This window comes from Anthonomus grandis, chromosome 2, assembly GCF_022605725.1.
Source record: "Anthonomus grandis grandis chromosome 2, icAntGran1.3, whole genome shotgun sequence".
Lineage (NCBI taxonomy): Eukaryota > Metazoa > Arthropoda > Insecta > Coleoptera > Curculionidae > Anthonomus > Anthonomus grandis.
The window spans coordinates 45,691,316-45,711,757 of record NC_065547.1 but is presented as its reverse complement, the minus strand read 5'-3'; the positions used below and the strand labels follow the sequence as shown (position 1 = coordinate 45,711,757).

General features: G+C 31.2%; 2 protein-coding genes across 6 annotated transcripts in view; one reads left to right on the top strand and one right to left on the bottom strand.

The window, feature by feature from the left end:
- LOC126747676 (zinc finger protein 142-like) overlaps nt 1-20,442 on the top strand; it is an 86,356-nt gene that overhangs the window by 28,289 nt on the left and 37,625 nt on the right. The window contains exon 8 of one of the 2 annotated variants that reach the window (XR_007664324.1): nt 1,708-1,788. Coding sequence is in view for 1 of the 2 variants with exons in the window: in XM_050456453.1 (XP_050312410.1) it covers nt 1,708-1,734 (27 nt within the window). In the remaining variant the exon portion in view is untranslated. Of the gene's footprint in view, nt 1-1,707; nt 1,888-20,442 lie in introns of those variants that run through there. The other variant, XM_050456453.1, reaches the window with a different exon arrangement.
- LOC126747683 (apolipoprotein D-like) lies at nt 1,808-18,508 on the bottom strand. Of its 4 annotated transcripts, none has more exons than XM_050456488.1 (6): nt 18,198-18,508; nt 17,916-18,138; nt 8,979-9,130; nt 8,752-8,920; nt 2,088-2,195; nt 1,808-1,963 (listed from the first exon to the last, which is right to left on the bottom strand). In XM_050456488.1, exons 1-6 carry the CDS (start codon nt 18,315-18,317, stop codon nt 1,941-1,943), a joined length of 795 nt encoding a protein of 264 aa, XP_050312445.1. In that variant the 5' UTR covers nt 18,318-18,508; the 3' UTR covers nt 1,808-1,940. The 4 variants fall into 4 exon arrangements, with proteins under 4 accessions (XP_050312445.1, XP_050312436.1, XP_050312426.1 ...); XM_050456479.1 differs by having other exon boundaries at nt 2,015-2,195; nt 18,198-18,507; XM_050456469.1 differs by having other exon boundaries at nt 1,808-2,195; nt 18,198-18,507.

The following is a 20,442-nucleotide window of genomic DNA, read 5'->3' as shown; positions in this document are numbered from 1 at the left end:
AACCCGAAAAACATCATTTCATTCCCATCTTTTTTAATTTTTAAACTGAGATAGGGATATATAAATGACAATTTGATTTTTTCACCTATTTTATATATCATCGTTTCATTTTTTAAATAGTGTTTGGATCGCCTGGAAATAGTGTTTTTCTCCCGTAATGTGTCTAACTAAACCCGAAAAACATCATTTCATTCCCATCCTTTTTTAATTTTTAAACTGAGATAGGGATATATAAATGACAATTTGATTTTTTCACCTATTTTATATATCATCGTTTCATTTTTTAAATAGTGTTTGGATCGCCTGGAAATAGTGTTTTTCTCCCGTAATGTGTCTAACTAAACCCGAAAAACATCATTTCATTCCCATCCTTTTTTAATTTTTAAACTGAGATAGGGATATATAAATGACAATTTGATTTTTTCACCTATTTTATATATCATCGTTTCGTTTTTTAAATAGTGTTTGGATCGCCTGGAAATAGTGTTTTCCTCCCCTAATGTGTCTAACTAAACCCGAAAAACATCATTTCATTCCCATCCTTTTTTAATTTTTAAACTGAGATAGGGATATATAAATGACAATTTGATTTTTTCACCTATTTTATATATCATCGTTTCATTTTTTAAATAGTGTTTGGATCGCCTGGAAATAGTGTTTTTCTCCCGTAATGTGTCTAACTAAACCCGAAAAACATCATTTCATTCCCATCCTTTTTTAATTTTTAAACTGAGATAGGGATATATAAATGACAATTTGATTTTTTCACCTATTTTATATATCATCGTTTCATTTTTTAAATAGTGTTTGGATCGCCTGGAAATAGTGTTTTTCTCCCGTAATGTGTCTGACTAAGCCCGAAAAACATCATTTCATTTCCATCCTTTTCTAATTTTTAAACTGTGATAGGGATATATAAATGACAATTTGATTTTTCCACCTATTTTATATATCATCGTTTCATTTTTTAAATAGTGTTTGGATCGCCTGGAAATAGTGTTTTTCTCCCGTAATGTGTCTAACTAAACCCGAAAAACATCATTTCATTCCCATCCTTTTTTAATTTTTAAACTGAGATAGGGATATATAAATGACAATTCGATTTTTTCACCTATTTTATATATCATCGTTTCATTTTTTAAATAGTGTTTGGATCGCCTGGAAATAGTGTTTTTCTCCCGTAATGTGTCTAACTAAGCCCGAAAAACATCATTTCATTTCCATCCTTTTCTAATTTTTAAACTGAGATAGGGATATATAAATGACAATTTGATTTTTCCACCTATTTTATATATCATCGTTTCATTTTTTAAATAGTGTTTGGATCGTCTGGAAATAGTGTTTTTCTCTCGTAATGTGTCTAACTAAACCCGAAAAACATCATTTCATTCTCAGTTTGGATTGTTGAAGGAGCCTTATGTAAAAAATATAAAAACATATTAAAGATAGTATTTCCAGGAAAAAAATTAAAACCTTTAAAGTCGATTTTCTCGAAACTTGCAACTTTTTGCATTAGACCCTTAAAGTGTTTTAACGTTAAGTTCCCAAAAAGTGCCTTAACGGGTTACGAAGGTTAGTTTTGACGTAAAATACGGAATTTGTCTTCATATGACCTAACGAACAAAAAAATAAAAACTTGAGTTTTAGCAACTCTTTGTTTTAAATATTTTATAAAAATTATAAAGTAAAACTTGGGTTTTTTTTTAGGTTCCAGCTTCAACGAATAATACATAAAACAGGACATTCCAAAGGCACGGAGGCCATATTATAGCGAATTTCTTCTAAATGGTAAATAAAACCCAAGAAAAACTTTTAAATTAATTAATTTATTATCTAAGTTTAGAGAACTATTGCACATATGGATTTGAGTATAAGATGTAAAAATAATTGGCGCAGTTTTATTACAGCCTCTCCAGACTCCCTTTTGCATACGTAGAGGTTTATTTCACATCATTAAGGAACACTAAAAGAATACATCTATAAAATATACAAGTAAAAATAATATTTGGTATACACAATGTAAAATTTGTCTCTATCTTTTTATGGCAACCACTCGGCATCAGCATCCATAGTTTTACTATACTGACCCCTAGTTCTCTCAGTTATTTCTTCCACTCTGGCACTTTCAACTTCTTTATTGGCAACTTTATCGTAAACTTCCTTAGTTTTTCCTGAAATGTATTCCACACCGTCGCCTGCAAATAAAAATAACACTGTAACAAACTGAATGTAATAGATAAATCTTATTTCTTATGGTTTGTTCGTTAAACCGTTTTTATTTTGCGGGAAACATTCATTTTGAAAGCGAGTAAATAAATGTTTGATGTACCTCAGAACATTTTTTGACATACTTTATTACATTGTTGCGGTGAATTTGAATTACCTATTTATTAATTTTTTAAGCAAATGTTTGTATTATATTTGAAAGTTTGAATTAACAATCAACGTACCAGGGATAAAAAAACTTGTGTCTTAGAATAATAAAATACAGATCAAATAGTACAAAATCTGAAAAATCTATTAAGCATTATGTTTTTCATTTTGTTTGTTTTGTTGCTAAAAGCAATACTTTTTTACAAAACAATTATTTAAAATAAATGTATTATTTGTTTTAAAATATATCAATATTTATTAAATAACAACGACTACAAATTCATAAAAGTACTTACAATGAAAGATATATTTTTTTTACATTTTTCAACATTTTAAATAGAAGAACATACAGAACTGAAAGGATATATTTATTAAATGAAGTACCTACCGTTATTTTAATTAAAATATGGAAATTCATTTATGTTTAAAAAATTTATTTTTTAAGACATTTTTAAAAATATTATTTGATGCCAAATAAGTTCATGAAAAATGCATAAAAATCAATTTTGAAGAAAGTCTATTCTTAGCCAAATATTTTTTTAAATATTTGCTATATTATTAATATTAAGAACTTACTTTCAAAGAAATTATTTTTTAATCTAATTAATAGCCTCATGTCTAGTAAATTTAAAATTCAATTTTTTCAATTTTCGTATATTTATTTTTATTTAAGTCTATTTTATAATTGGTAAAAATAATAGGATTTAAATCTTTTAGACAATGGAAATAATGCCTGGAAGATTAAAAAAAATATTTATTTCTTTTAATTTTCACGCTTGTGTTTCTTTAATTAGAAGGTTAAACGATTATTAATAACAAGGAGTACCTCTTCGGCTTAGAGTACCTTTATTGGTTCTCCACTTTACAATTTAACTAAATTTATTAGTGCCGTTTTAAGTCAAATGTTTATCAAAGACAAACGCTATAGTTGGATAAATGCTTTTTAATTTTTTTTTTAATTCTTGAATTACCAACGTTTCGGCCTATATTAGGCCTTCTTCAGGGCAAACAGAAAAATCAAGGCTCTTCGTTAAATTGCGACAAATGGAACTGACGCTGTTTCAAATGATTGCATTTGGTTTATTTGTTATTGAGGATGTTGGTGTGTAAGTAACAATGTAGTTAACAATAATTAATTGATGAAACGTTGGTAATTAAAGAAATACAAAATTTGAAAAGCTTCGATTTTACTCGACCATTTATCCAATTAAACCCTTAAAAATTAAACTGGGTCATTAAAATAACACACAAAACGAACGATATATGAAGAATTCGTTTGAAGATATTAGAGGGATCCTTTTACCTGAAAACTACGAAATTATTTCTCTAGATGTTGTATCTCTGTTTACCAATATTCCAACTGAAGTTGTCATAAATGATCTGCAAGAAAAATTGCAATTAGTCCATAATAATACTACAGGGAATCGCTTTAAGTTTCTTTTAGATCTAATGAATTTCGTTTTTAAAAATAACTATTTTCAATTTAATAATGATTTTTACAGTCAAAAAGTGTGTGTCTTTCAATGGGTAATTGTTTATCTCCAATATGTGCAGACTTAGTTATACACGAATTGCAAGAAAAAGCCATTAGAAAACTACCTTTTTAAATACCTAAAAGGTACGTTGATGATATTTTAACTTCTATCCCTTTAAATCAATATCACACCATTTTCATGATATTTAATAATTATCACCCGCAATTACAATTCACCCTCGAACGAGAAAAATTGTAAAAAAATATCTTTTCTGGATATTGAAATTATAAGAGGAGCAAATGGTGAATTAAAAAACCACTGGTAGGTACCAGAAACCAACATTTTCAGAAAGGTACATACATCAATTATTTTTCTCTACATTCATTAAAGGATAAATCAAATATCACAATTCAAACATGGAATTTATTCAGAAAATGCTTATAGATATCAATTATCGTTAAGTAGGAAAATTCATTACAAGAAAAATAACACCATCATACAACAACGAACAGTTTCAAACGAAAACTTAAATCTAGATGAAGAAAACATTTTTTACAGATTACTATATGTTTTTGGACTAACAGAACAACTAATAAGTACAGAACAAGGAACTTATAAACAAAAATAACACAAAAATGTTGTAAAACAACGTACTTTTCAAAACTAAATACAAAAACGGAAAACCTTCTAATGTCACACGTCATTTATCGCATTCCATGTAGCAATTGTGACGAATGTTGCGTAGGACAGACATCGAGATATTTAAAAGACCGACTTAGGGAACATAAAAAATGACCAAAAGAACTAGCTACTCGAACAAAATTTGACTGCTTTAGTATAATACTATACTATACTACTTGTAAAGGTGCATTCAAGTTCGACGTCAAGTGTGAATTCGCCATATTAACAGCCGTTCCCAATAGATTTATAAATATAAGGTCTGAACATATAGCACATGTGCTGTAGTTATTTTTTCGGTGATTCACCGATTTTGATTTTTATGATTATTTTGTTAATATATTTGTCGAATTGTGTGTGCTTGTATTTTTATTGTAAAGGGTGTTTTTTTTAGAGGCGGAGAACTTTCATTTTGCAACACTCGTTTTTATGACAGCTGACCTGACAATTCTGGGTTATTTTTAGATTAGTTTGGTTTGGCAATACATCATAAACAGACTTACGCCAGAGCAACGTTTCCAAATTGTTCAAATTTATTTTGAAAGACATGGTCCTATTCGAGAAACACATCGGGCATTACGAGTTTATGGTGCTCATAATCGTCCTTCAGAGAGATTAATTCGAGAAATTGTTGATCGTTTTCACAATACTTTTACTCTAGTCGACAATACGCATTCCGTAAGACGCCGTACAGTGCGCACGCAACAAGCGATAGCTGCTGTGCATAGTGTTGATAATGATCCAAATGTGTTAATTCGTCGTCGTTCTCAACAAGTGAACTTATGTCCATCCACTTTATGGAAAATTTTGCACAATCTCGGATTGCGAGCATATAAAATTCAACTTGTCCAGGAGTTGAAACCCCAGGATCATCTTTTGCGCCGTACATTAGCTGAATGGGCGGAAGGAAAGATTGCTGATGATCCACGATTTCATATGAAAATTTTGTTCAGTGATGAAGCACACTTTTGGTTAAATGGCTATGTAAACAAGCAGAAATACCGAATTTGGGGGATGAGAATCCACGAGCTATTGGCGAAAAACCGTTACATCCAAAAAAACTAACCGTTTGGTGCGCTTTATAGGCCGGTGGAATAATTAATTGGTCCTTATGTCTTCAGAAATACTGATGGTCAGAACGTTACAGTAAACGGTGAGCGATACAGAAACATGATAACCAACTTTTTTGTGCCTCAATTGGAAGCCGTTGCAGGCAATGCAGAAATGTGGTTTCAGTAGGACGGTGCCACGTGCCATACAGCGCGCCAAGCAATTAATTTACTGCAAGAGACATTCGAGCTACGAATAATTTCAAGGAATGGACCTGTAAACTGGCCAGCTTGTTCGTGCGACTTGAGGCCATTAGATTATTTTCTTTGGGGCTATGTTAAGTCGCATGTCTACGCTGATAAACCCGATACACTTGAGCACTTGGAAGCCAACATACTATGCGTGATTGCCGAAATACAGCCTGCAGTACTGAAAAGAGTGTGTGAAAATTGGACCTCTAGATTACGCCACGTACGCGCCAGCCGTGGGGGTCACATGCCCGAAATCATTTTTAAATATTAATGCTAAAAAAATTCTTTAATATAAAAGCAAATTCGTTCGTATCAATAAAATATTTTGTGTTTCATTTCAATTTAAAGTTCTCTGCCTCTAAAAAAACACCCTTTATTTCCATGTAATAAAGAAATTTAATTACGCAATCAGCAGGGAGAATGCAATGTTGATTTTTTGCTCCAATGTGTTTTGAATTATAGGCCTCTTTATGATAAGGCAGATATAGGAAATAGGTCTCTTATACCAAAAGAAAAACTATAGGGCTTCTGTTGCAGAGTGTTCAATACAATTCAATTTGTAATTATAACTTTATAACACTTTCATAATTTAGATGATCAGGTCAAAGGACAGATGCTCAGATCGTCAATCCTCATCAAGAAAGTAATATAGAAAGAAGCAAGAAACCAAAATTAACTACCAGAAAAAAGCAAAAACTCGAAGTTTCCTCAAAAGAGTCAATTGAGCGCAATGTTCTGCTAGATGCTTCAATTGATATAAAATATATTAGAGCAAACACAGATATCCACTATGATAACTTTGATTATTTTGAACCAAACACTGGTGTCTTAATGGAGGAACGATAAATAAATCTCATAAATTTAAAAGATCTCTCAGGGAAATAAACTACTTTATTATATTTATTACGAGTATACTAAATATCCTTGATAACCTTTTTGTTTGCTATATTTTTGGATTTCATCTTCAGTCATCATATATTTTTCGTTATAAGTACGTATGTTGAGTGTTATTATGTTTTTCAGTTATTTTTGCCTTGAAAACTTAATATAATCATGTACCTATATTTATAAATAAGACTGATCAGGGGATTAGGTGGCTTTAACACTTTCACTGCATCCCTGAAAATTAATTATTCTTTTAACAGCAAAAGTGCACATGCTAAAGTTGAATTTTATTGTGAATGGTCCAATTACTTATAACCTACTTAGCATGCATGTCCAAGTGTCACTCCACCCACGAATTTATTGTGAATGCACCTTTAATACTACACAAACAAGACACAGGTCACAACTTGGATTTCGACAATATAGGTATCGGTTTTAAATTAACAGGCTAACTAAAAGAAGAGAACAATATCAGAAATGATACATATCCAAAAACGTAATTCTGTCAACAAAAAAGCTGATATAGAAAAACTAAGCTCTGAGTACTACAACAACTTAGATAAAATAATGCTAAAATGGTAATGGTAAAATTCACCAAAACAAAAAAAATCAAAATAAATAATTGAGAACTATCGATAGTACATATTTCATTATTGCACTTTACCATTATTGAAAGAAGTCGTCCATATTCTCAAAGAGACCCTGATATAAATCAAAAATTTATCTTTACCATTATATCAAAACATTTTAATTTGTACGTGTCTTTTCTTATATAAAGAAATATCCATGTACTGTCCGTTATATCTAAATGTTTTTCCCGTCTATGTTAATTTATATTTATTTTTATTTTATTAAAAAAAAAAGGCTTAAGTAGAATAAGAAATGATTTCCACCCGTTTTTATATGTTGTGTTTTTCTTCTTTCTAAATTTTTTTCCAAATTTTTTATCCAACTTCTATGTGAAAGTTGTTGTTATATGTGGGTAGGGTCAAAGTTATTACCTTGTAAGGGTTCTCAACCAAAAAAAATCCTGTTTTCATTTTCACAAAAGAAAAAATATTGAATTTTTAGTGCCCAAATGTATTTTGCGAAACGTCGGCTATTTTAAGCTAAACTGGATCTTTATTTCACTGATCCGGAAACCCAAAAATCTTACCAGTGAAAAAATTTGGATGGTTAAAAGATAAACCAAAATTGTTATAATCAAATTGACTATTATATTACTTGTGCACTACAAGTAGATAAAATTTAATAAAAGTTTATTTTTTTAAAACATTATTTATTAGACTTTTTTCAAAACTTTTGGGTCTCTAATATTTTCTAAACTATTAAGAATAATTTATTTAAAATTAACAAATTATTGTTATTGTCTAGTTGTAAAAAAAAACTTTTCGACAAGTTTGGTCAAAAGTCTATCGAACTTATATTTATATTGAAAACAGGTTACACGTGTGCCTTTAAGGGCGAAAGGCATCATCAGACCTGATCAACACCTTTTCAAATCACATTCTTAAAAAACAGCAACTTTATGAGGGCGGCACTACGAATTGTTAGCAATAAATGGCGCCGCCTTACGAAAAAAAAATTAAGACTAAGCAAAATAGGTCACGTAGACCAACTCGGTACGCGAGGTCGACGAGAAGGAACAAGTCAGTCGTTTTTGGGGGATAGACGAATTTGCAAGCCAGCTTCGCGATCGCAATAGTTTAACTGATTATTCTTATTTAGTGTTATTTCTCGACGTGGGAAATATATCTTTTCTTTAATAAACATTCGTTTTGGGTTTTATTCGCTTTTAGAATACTCTCAGAAAAATCAGGACAATTTTTCAGTAAAAAAAGCGTTAAAAAACTTTTTTTCAATAAAATATTTATTAACTGACGACATAATTCTTGTGTTTTTTTTTCGCAAATTGTTAATAATATTCCAGGCTTTCCATATGTAAGAAGAAACTTTTTTGTAAATATTTCAAGAAAATAACTATTAATTATTGTTATTTTTCTTGTTTAACGTTTGTTGTCAATTTTAATCGCACCTACCTATTTTTTCTCCAGCTTTCCTGATAACATCACCAGCAGCTTTAGCGGAAATCGTTTCGTCATTAATATTGATATTGTAACCAGCAGTCAGGTCTCTCGGACAGTCTCTTTGACTAATCAGCGATAGCTCGAAGGGATCTATTTGTGAGTTAGCCAATCTTGTCCTCAGCTACAAAACCCCACGGGTTATTATGCTTAAATGCAACAAATATTTTATACATACATACCTTATCGGTGTACATTTTGTCCAAAGTTCTTGTCCTGGACAAAATCGTGGCGGATTGTCTATGGGCGAAAGTTAACTTTTGACAAGTGAAAATGCCTGCGTAGGTGTCATAGTCAGTCATGAAGACTGTAAAGGAGGATTTTCCCGCAACACCTAAAATACGAGTAGTTTCATAATAGTTTAGCACAATGATGTAACGGAGAAACGTTTCTGTAGCATTTTAGGGCAAACCATAAATATTTGGCTATTTGGTACAATCTTAGGTTGAATTTGATCTTTGGACATTGATAGACAAAGTATATCAGGTAAACATTTATTGAAAAAACATGCATTGAGTATATAATATGCGTCTATCGTCTTGCACAACTATTTAAAAATTGAAGATGTAAATATAGAACTTGATTACGATATATTTATTAATAACGTGGATGAAGAATTTATAGTTAAAGGTCAATAACTAATCATGCTCCAGTAGTCGCAGATTCTACAGTCATTTGTAGCTTGCTAGTGATAGGAAATTTTCCCATAATATGGAGAATATACCAAAATATTTGTATTTAGCTAGAATAAGTTCAAAATTGGCAAAATATTTTGATAGTGAGAAAAATGTGTCAAAAATCAGAAACATTTGACAATTTTTTGGGGAATAATTTAAAATGAAGAAAAGTTTGTCACCTTTTTTCAGCAGTTATGCACTAAACTTAGATCACGTATTTTACAGAGAATTGAGCTATTAATGCATAATCAACCAAATGTGGTACTATAGAATATTGAAAGTTCCAATTTTTTTTATTATTTAATTAATAAAACTACTAAAAAAAGCATTTTTTATTCCAAGCTTTTGACGCAATTTTTTCTATTTTCCAAAAATTTAAACTATTCTTCCCGCTTTCCAGATGTCTATCGGTGTAAGTTTAGGTCTTCCAGCAATAACAAAAACATGTATCTTCTATTATTCCAGGCTCTTGTGGCGAATTTTGTATGCCTTTGACGTCACTTTCATACAGTCTAAGGTCAATATAAGAATCGAATGAAAGGTTAACAGCCAATAATTTTGCTTGGACTTTCCTTGAAAGAGAAAATTTAATATTTTATTCCAGGCACTTAAGTCTAAGCGCATATTCAGCTGATGCCTGGACAGATAGCATAATTTGTATTTTATATTCAAGGCTATTCAGTAACGGATTTTGCGTGAAAAAACTGGGTTTAAAGTTCATTATCTCAAAATCCTATTCGCATGAAATGAAAAGCACAATATTCTTCAGAATAATTTAGGCAAGTTTCCCTTAAGGTCCAAAGAAATGCAATAAAAAATTTCAGAGATATGGGACATTTTATGTAGTGAAGTTTTACATTGATGTAAATTTTTCCACCAGTCAACTTCCAAGAATTCCAATCAATTTCTCGTAGTGAGATTTTTGATTTATGACAAACCTAAAAATGTTTTGGAATTAAAAAAAAAATCATAATGTTGCTAGTGACGCTCTCTATGACATAATTTAATTTTAAAATTTGCCCTATAAAAAGAAAACCATATTCCAAATTTCGTTTAAAACAAATAATCTATACTAAATTTAACGCCAAAATTTGAAAAAAAAAACCTACATAAAGTTTATCACCCTGCATGTTGGTTGTCTGATGTTGATTTTGGACTAGGAACATCTAACTTCATTTTTCAAAAGAAATCTGGTGTTAAAATAATTACGATTATTAATGGGACACCCCGTAGGTATACGGGGTAAGCGCCACCTGCCTGTACCAGAGAAATTAAAAACAAATTTTTAAAAGACTTTTTAATTTCCCTGCTCTTGAATTCGACCATGGAATATAGAACATAGAAGAGCAATTTTTTTCCGCTATTTATTAACGATTCTGTGGGCTGTAGGAAAATGATTTGCAATGATTGCAAGAATTCTAGAAACTAGTTCATTTATTTTTGTAGACAAAATTCAAAATTAGGTTTTTTGTCTTTCAGGTCAAGTGAGGCAAAAAACCTTTTAGAGGGGAAAAATTAATCATCTGGAATTTTTTTACACCAAAGGATAAAATTGTTGCCTGATGTAACTATTGTCGTCAAGTGTTATCTTACAAATCATCTATAAGTAATTTGAGGCAACATCTTCAAAGAAAACATCCGTCAATAAAGTTAGTGGAAAGTGGTTCTACAACAACTTCAAATGAGAACTATTATTCATATTCATCCAGTAGTAATTTACAATCAACGGTATCTACCGCTTTTGCCTCTATTCCATCCACGTCATCAGTACCCGTTCATTCACCCACCGCATCAACTACTTCAACACGCCCTGATTCATCTGCCTTATCTATTTCATCTGTTGCATCATCAGTCAACACTAATATAAACGAAAAGCATACAAAAAAGTTTAGATAAGCTGTGCTTTCCGTCCCAAAGAAGATAGGTTTTTCGCAAAAAAAAGCATTGATGATATACTCCTAAGTTGAAGATGCAGGTTTTAAAGAGTTTTGTAATGCCCTAAACCCATCGTCTGTCTTCTTTTGTAGAAATTGTCTTCCCAGTAGAAAAACTCTATCGAATACATTACTTCCAGCGAAGTTCGAAGCAGTGTTAATTAAGGCACAAGAAAAACTTAAAATAGCCCAGGCAGTACCTAACAATTACCACCGATTGTTGGACGTCCTCTAATAATGATGGCTTTATAGCCGTAACATCACATTTTATTGATGCAAATTTTGAAGTAAAGTCAGTATTATTAGAGGTTGGGCCTTGTAGTGAGAGCCATACAAGCAAAAATCTCGCGACGGACCTTAAACGGATCGCTAATGAATGGGAAATCGAAAGTAAAATTTTACTAGTCATATCGGATAACGCGGCTAATATTAAAAAGGCAATAAGTGATGAATTGAAATGGAAACATTTAGGTTGTTTAGCACATACAATAAACTTAATTGTTCAGGATGCATTAAAACTTGTCAATCCGCTTGTTGCAAAAGTTTCTAATATTGTTTCATACTTCAAAAGAAGTGCAGTTGCGAAGTGTAAGTTGGATGCCTATCAAAAACAAAATGGCAAAACTCCGAAAAAGTTGATCCAATCTGTAGTGACTCGTTGGAATTCTGTATTTTATATGCTTCAACGATTCCTGGAACTTAAAGAAGAAGTGAGAACTACATTAGCTGCTTTAGGAAAAGAAAACTGGCCAATGCTCACAAATAAGGAGTTCGAGTATATTGATGAACTCATTCAAATGCTTTCACCCTTTGAATCAACGACCGTGTTTAAGAGCACAGAAAAACAAGTAACTCTTTCATCCGTCATCATGGTTTCTAATGTATTATATGATTTGTACAAAGATCTTAAAAAAAGTCAGTTTTCTGATATGACAAAAGGTGTTTTGTACAAGCTTCTTGAGGGCATCGATACTCGATTCAGCACTCTGCAAAATAGTTCCACTCTTCTGTTAAGTACGTTTTTGGATCCGAGATATAAAAATATTGGATTCAGTAGCGAGTCAATTGGACACCACGCAAAAAAGATCGCAACAAATGCAATTACCGCATTAATAGAGCAAAAAAATCAAGAAAAAAACATCACTTTGGAAGAAAAAAGGCAACAGGTTTCGGAAACACAACAACCGTTTTCAATTTGGAATTCATTTGACAAGAAAGCTGCAAATATAAATCCGAGTCATTCGTCACAAGCACGTGCCATTATTGAAATTCAAAGATATTTGGAGGAGCCATTATTAGAACGTACCGAAAATCCATTAAAGTGGTGGAAAAACAATAGTTATAACTACCCCTTCCTAAGTGAACTAATAAAATTAAAATTTGGTACAGTAGCCACATCTGTACCTTGTGAAAGAATGTTTTCTAAAACGGGGCAAATTATAAGCGATCGCCGAAATAGAATATCAAGTACAAAGGTAAAAAACATTATGTTCATTAATCATAATGACGATTAGTGTAATCCTGGCTGATTAATACGAATTTATACCGATTATTTTTATATTTTGAGTTCAAGTTTCTATATTTTTTGTTAGATATTATTTTTTCTTATAAGTAAAATGTTTTTTGAGTTTATGTTTTTTTATTTTGTGTAACCAATTGCTCCTTATTTTACAGGTTATTAAAGTTAGTTACAATTTTTTACAACTATGCTTTTTATTTCAATTTTAATAACTTTAAGTTCACCATCGGATTTAAAAATTACCGAGAAAATTATTAAAAAGTTTAGGGATTGAACCCGGGTCGGCTGCATGCGCAGAACGTAATTTCATTACGAACTGCATGTACTCCCATTCAGTTTTTGCTATGCTACAACCATGTTTACAAGGTTAAAAACGGTTGCATATCTCAACTTCTATAGTTATTTTATACCTGTTATTTTAGACGAGCGACAACAGTTGCGTAATGTTGTTAAGGAATAATAGTTAAAAAATAACAGATCATTAAATAACAACCCATCTCTAGTTCAAAGTCTAAATTAAAAAAAAAGGTGCCGTGCCATCTATACACATTTGTGTTCTGTGGGAACAATAACGAACGAACAAAACATGGAAGTCTGTATAAAAAAAACTCATCAACAGGTGAACTCACAAAAGAATGATATACAAGCAAAGGTACAAGTCACACACTCTTAACGCATACTTAAGACTAATAGATGAGTTTATTAACCCCAACATATCAATATTACAATTTGCTGATGACATTGGGCTAATATGCAAAGCCCTGCAAAAAAACAAAAGTGATGGTATTCAACAAGAGGAAAGCAAGGTTCACCCTGAACAAACTCACTCTACACAACATACAGCTCGAACAGGTGGAAGAATATAAATATTTGGACATTACCCTATGACATGAACCAAACGTTAACAAATGCATAACTAAAGCACAGCAGGGGGATAAACATTATCAAAATACTAACAAGAGAGGCCCAAAATACTACTGATGGTATACATAGGAATAGTTTGAAGGGATCTAGAACACAGAACAATATGCATCTTTAAAATTGGAAAGTTGAATAGAGTACCAGGCACTAAGAATAATCATAGGATGCATAAGATCCACCCCAATCTGTACTCTACTATCAGAAGCTGCAGAGTTTGCCATAGCAATAAGAGGAATCTGGCTGACCTTTAAGTCCTTAGGAAAATTATTAGCAAGGCAGGAGGTCCTTGGCTAACTGTTAGCATTCCATGGAACCCCAAGTCAGAAATGAATCTATTGGGCTAAACACCCCACTCCAGCAATAATGGAGCTCATGAACGTGAGGCACTCCATTACATCAATTTTATATACAGGGCCGAAAAGCTCAGATGCTACGACTTCTCATACGAGATATAAAAGAAAAAAATTCAGATTGAAAAACTTATATCTACTAAAAATTTTAGTTGTTCTCAAGGGAGCAACAATATCTAAAGCATTCAGTATACCGAAAATTACATTCCTGTAATAGAGTATTAAGACCTGTAAGATCAATAGTTCCTTTACTATAGAGTGTTTTAGTCTTCCTTAAATTGTTAATAAGCATTACATCTATCTCTATTTTTTACTGTAAACAGGACCTTTACTTTAAAACCATTCTTACAGTTACAGATTAGATTATCTGCCTCGTATGTAGTAAAATCCCTTATTATTACTCTAAATGATTTATTATCTACAATTTTAATAAATTATGAGATCTGTAAAGAGTACGATATTTAAATCATAAAACTGGATGAATTGTACACATATAGGGACAAATAGCCCTTGTGCCTAAAAACAGTACATCCCTGGGCGTTTTCGTACAATCCAGGCACCCTGGCAAACTGTTTTTATTTAAGGAATAACAATCTTGACATCGCGGTAGTTGTAAGGGCTACTCGTCCGGTTAAGACCTGTTGGTTTCAAAGTGCCCTAAATGTTCTAAATTAAAAAATTAATTTAAGAAAAAGTGTTGCGATGGCCGTGTTGCGAATTGTTGCTCGCAGAAGAACCAACCCTCCTTCGACGTTTATTACCCTCTCTTTAGTGGTGGCCCTCAGTCTCTATATAGGCTGTGTGTTCGTTACGATGGGCTTTTTTGTCTATCAAAATTACTTTGCTGATAGAGAAACCGAGCTCTATGGGTCGAAAAGGGCTTAAAATGTAGGTCGCGAGGTGACTGGGTTCGATAGGAACGCGTTTATTTGAAAACGGGAAGTCGTCGATTTTCCGACGAAATAAAATAAATATTCGTGGGTTTTAAAATTAAACGTTTTTACAAAATATCGACTCGTTTATGTATATATTAGCTTTCTCGAATTAAGCCTAGATTAGTTACGTGGAATGGTTTGTTGAACAAGGATCTTGTGTTCATTTTTTGCTTTCTTGGAATGAATACCGGTAAATCGTTATTTTTTTATATATTTTTAAAATACCAGTATATCTAAGAAAATCCTTATAAATTTATCCATAGAGAATTTTCCTAAAGTATTAAATAGAGGTATAAATTCAGGCCAGAACTGCCTGCAATTATTTTTGTTTTTGTATTATACTAATACAAAAGGGGGTAGGTTTACCCCCCGGGGTGAACGTTTTCACCAAAAAACCAACTCCGGCGTTCATTTTTCAAAAAACTATTTTTCCATGTGTAAATTCATTGTTTAATCTTTAGGGAGATTTAAATCACTTAGGCTGATAGCGAAGATTATTTTGTTGGAAACAATTATAGCCATAGATCTAAGAAAGTTATTAATATACAAACGTCTAACTGAATTCTAAAACAAACTTGACATTCTGAATATTACCAAGAAAATAAACACTAACAAAAGACACCCCAAATGAAAAAGAATTTTATCCAATCATAGTAGAGACATTGAAACATCACACTTAACCCCAACGATTAGCATTGAACAATTCTTTAATAAGTTTCAGTTCATTTACTATAATCTCTTTAAGTTTTGCCAGATCACTCTTTTTCTAGAATGTTATCAGCAAAAATGGTGATGAGTGAGAGATTTTATTAAGTGAGACAAGGTCATTGATAAAGTAGGATTGGAGGCAAAACAGAGCCCTGCATAACTCTACACTCAATTCCTGAGATAGAAGACCTCTCACCTGAACCCTATATCTTTCAAGCTTTGCCAGCAGTATTTCCTGATCCAAATAATCACTAATAGCCTTGAATAGATCACAGAACACCTCTGCATATGTTTCACCCATGTTCAACCCAAAATATACGTCAAGGAAACTGTAAATGGCATCATGGGTCCCTTTTGATGTTTGAAATCAAAATTGCTTATCAGTTATTAAGGTAATGCCAAATCCTTCCCTTTACATGTTTCTCTACAACTTTAGATAAACTTGGATATAGAGAGATTGGGCTACTGCCCATTCTAATTTATACTAATGTTGGATGAAGATGCTCTTCCATATACTTCAGTCTCCAAATTTCTTGGCGTGCTACTTGATGGTGAGCTGAATGTTGCAGACCATATTTTAAACTTAAGTAAGAAAATCTCACATGGTTGTCTTGATATGAGACTTGTTAAGGAAGAATTAGGTCTAAAACTAGCACGAAATGTTTGTGCTATTTGAGTCTCATATTACATATGGTACCATATTTTGAAGTCCTTCCACTCAGGGACTTTTAATCCAAAAAAGTAGTCCATTTTTCTCAAAGAGACCTCTTAATAATAAAAGGGATTTTTAATATGCTTTTTGTTCTCCAGAAAAAAACCACTGGGACTTATTGTCAACATAAATCAGAGAGGTAATTGTGGGCCACATATTTATAACTCAAAAAATTCTGACCCTTACATCTCTTTATTTTGCAGACATCTACTCATCTTTTTAAAAATCGCTGCAAGATTCAGGGTCCTACTCCTCTTTACTCGTAGTAAATAATACTTGTCAAAACCACAATTTAGTTCTACCTATCCTTACGACTACCTTAATTAAGAAATCTTTTATATATGAGGGTCGTAAAATATACAATCACCTGCTGAGTAGCCTGAAATCGATAAATACCTTAAAAACGTTTCGCTTTAGACTCAGAAAATTACTTCTCAGTAATACTATAACTTGGAACAGTTCTATTGGGACATGCTATAATAATAATACTTTTATTAACTGTTCCTCAATTTTGTTTACATAATTTTTGTACATTTAAAAAAAGCAAAGAGTATAAACAGATAATAAAATATTTAAACTAAAGTACTATGATAAAGGAATTGGACAAAATGAGTTGAAATATTCCTAAAAGTGTACAAAAAAAATTAACATCTTTACAGTGGTGATTGACTAGTCTACACCGTCTAATTAATGGACCTACAATAATTGGTTCTGGTATTTAACTGAGAACGATTTTAAATCAAGAGTGAGTCTTTGAGGGACATTAGGAGTAATATATAACAATTAAATATATTGTTAACAATTTTATATAAAGTGGACGGATCAATTATTACTGGACGATCTTTCCAAGAACTTAGATTTTAGGAATTTTCCATCTAATTGTAATCAAGGTTAAATTCTATAGATATGCCAAATTTAAAAACAGCAAGTCTAAGGGAATTTTGTCCAATAAGTCGATGTATAATATGTGATATTGTGGGGACCTAACTGGACCAACATAATTTAATATAGATGGCACATAAGAGCAACCAAAGGGCTCTAAAACATTGAATATCATTCAAATTCGACTAATAAAACCAAATAGCTTTATGTAGGGTAGTAGCAGCTCTAATACACTATTTTACTCAAATGTTATAGCTAGATACTTATATACATCGTAATTTTTTTGGATTAGTAAAGTATTTTTGAAATGAATTGAATTAACTACGATATGGAAGATAGAAGTTGTTGGATATATTTCTTACTCTTTAAACATTGATTTTCCATGGCCTAATCACTAAATCTGACAATGCATCTTCATGTTTTGGGCATATTGCATTAATGTCTTGGCCTAATGTATTAAAAATGACACTACACTACTTACTTAAAGGAAAGCTAACGGTCATTCTTGCAGGTATCCCTCTATCAGGCACTTTTAATGTCCCCTTGTAATGGTATCCATGCTTCAGAGGTGTTAAGGCTAACAAAAAATGCTGACTGATCTCTTCAATCTTATACTCATCAGGCTCATCACTTTTGGTTATGTTATAGACTATACAGGAACTTGCTGTACTAGTTTTTTCCATTACATACCATATACCTAACATCTATAATAATAAACTAACATTGGTTGAACAGTTTTTTAGGAAATATTTAAGACACTTACCCTATTCATATTGAATTCCGGTTGAGGTTCGATATTGGGACATTCACCCAAATGGTAAGAATGCATTTCCACATTTTTCACTATAAATAGCGGCAAAAATGCAAAAATGAAAAATCTCATTATTAAGGTGGTACGTCTGGTTCAACTGCCGCAAGAACAATGAATAATAATACCGTTACAGTGACGCAGCGAACAACATAAATTACTTAATTTAATTAGGAAGAAATGAGTAAGCCACTACTGATAATATTATTATTGATAATTTAATAACGTTGACCGCTTTGTGTTTTAAATCGTTTCATATGCGTATAAGATGGTTTAAAGACAAACGAGATATAAGCTGTTTTTCCAAGAAGTTTGATCTGAAGGTTAACATCATTTTTAAGATGTAGGATATTGAAATATCTTAAGTTGTGTACAGGGTGTCCCAGTACCTATACATAAGCAATCTTTCAGATTTGCGTAGCTTTTGCATATTTTTTTCCAAAAATTGTTATCGATATTGATTAGGAGGATTTTTTCTTAGGGGAAGACTAGTACTACCAAGACGGCACCCAATATTCATGAAATATACCACCTAATTATCTCGATGATATTTTAGAATATCATATGAATGTGCTTAATATTACATGATAGATTTGTAGATATGTATTTACATTCCAGGACCGTTAAACTCTTTTTATACGATTCTTGTTGTTTTTGTTTGTTTAATGAAAATATGTTGATATAGGTAATAATTGCAGTGTCAGTCTCTACTAAAAAATATGCCCACGATATATTTTAAATAATAAAAAAATATTGCATATTGAAGATCAGCAAAGTACGTCACATAAAAAAGCCAATTGAATTTCTAGAAGTATCTACATGTAAAATATGAAAAGATATTCCTGGGATATGCTTAACGGTGACTGAATAAACCTTAAATATCCATATAGTGTACTAATAAAATGTTCTGAGAATATGCATAGTAGTGTCTGAAGTATGAATGGCGGTAGCCCATCCCTGGACAGCGAATTAACCAGATATATCTATTTACTCATCAACGTATGTTCATATTCATGGAATTATATAAAGTATCTTAAATTCACATTCAAATAATGATGACAAATAATGATATTTTAGTAGTTCAATGAATATTTTGTAATGAAGTTAGATTACATATCTTACTACTGGGACAATTCACTAAGACAAGATATACAAAAAAAAGAAATATATGTACGTACTTCGAACGTAAATGGTACATTGTACATTTAAAAAACAAGAACAAGACTATTTTGAAAATAATGGTGTAGATATCATAAATTTATTTAGAATAAATCAAGAACATAAGGTCTATTTTTGAAACCTTTACACAATATATTCTTCAAATGCGAATTTGCGCTGCAGATACGTGATCATTCAGAAAAGAATATTCTGTATTGACGTTATTAACATGTTCTCGGTATAAAATAATATGTTCATCAAAAATTAAATATTTTATAACTTTTATTTATATATAAATATTTAAATATTTTTAATAATAGACTTGCGTGTATACAAAGGAGTTTATATCTATGTCAAATTTTGAGTACATGAATAATACATACATATAGACTCATTATACGCACTATATCCTAATAGTTACACGAAATGCTTCAAATAAAGGGATAAAGTGTAATTTACTCATAGAGAATATTATATTTCTAATTTTTTTCACAATTTAATTTCTATACTACCCTCTGGATCGTTTGAAAAATATGTTTGTCAGGCCAAAAATGTTAAATTCAAATCTGGTGGCGGTAAATAAATATTTTAATTTTAATATATGGGGCGTTTACCAATTTTTATTATAGAAACAATAATAATCAAATAAATCAAATAGTAATCTTAGTGATAATTACATACATTATATATTTAAAAACCACGATACTTAAATTACTTGTTGATTATGTTGATAAATATGTTGATACATGTAGTCAAGTGTAAGATGACATAACGTACGTACCTGAAAAAATAAATTGTTATTTTATTTAGTATTTTGATTATTAAAAGATTTAATCATTTGTAACTAGTTAAATTATTATTTAATAGCTATTATATAATATTATATTTGGAATATTATTACGCATTGTGTCTGTCACCTACTAGCGCAATATAAATGTGCTATTAACTGCTTAAACAGGTAAAATAGAATATTTGGAAAGGTATAGTTCCATACTATAAATAGTACAGGAAAACGTAGTTTGCAACATACAAATCTGTAAGT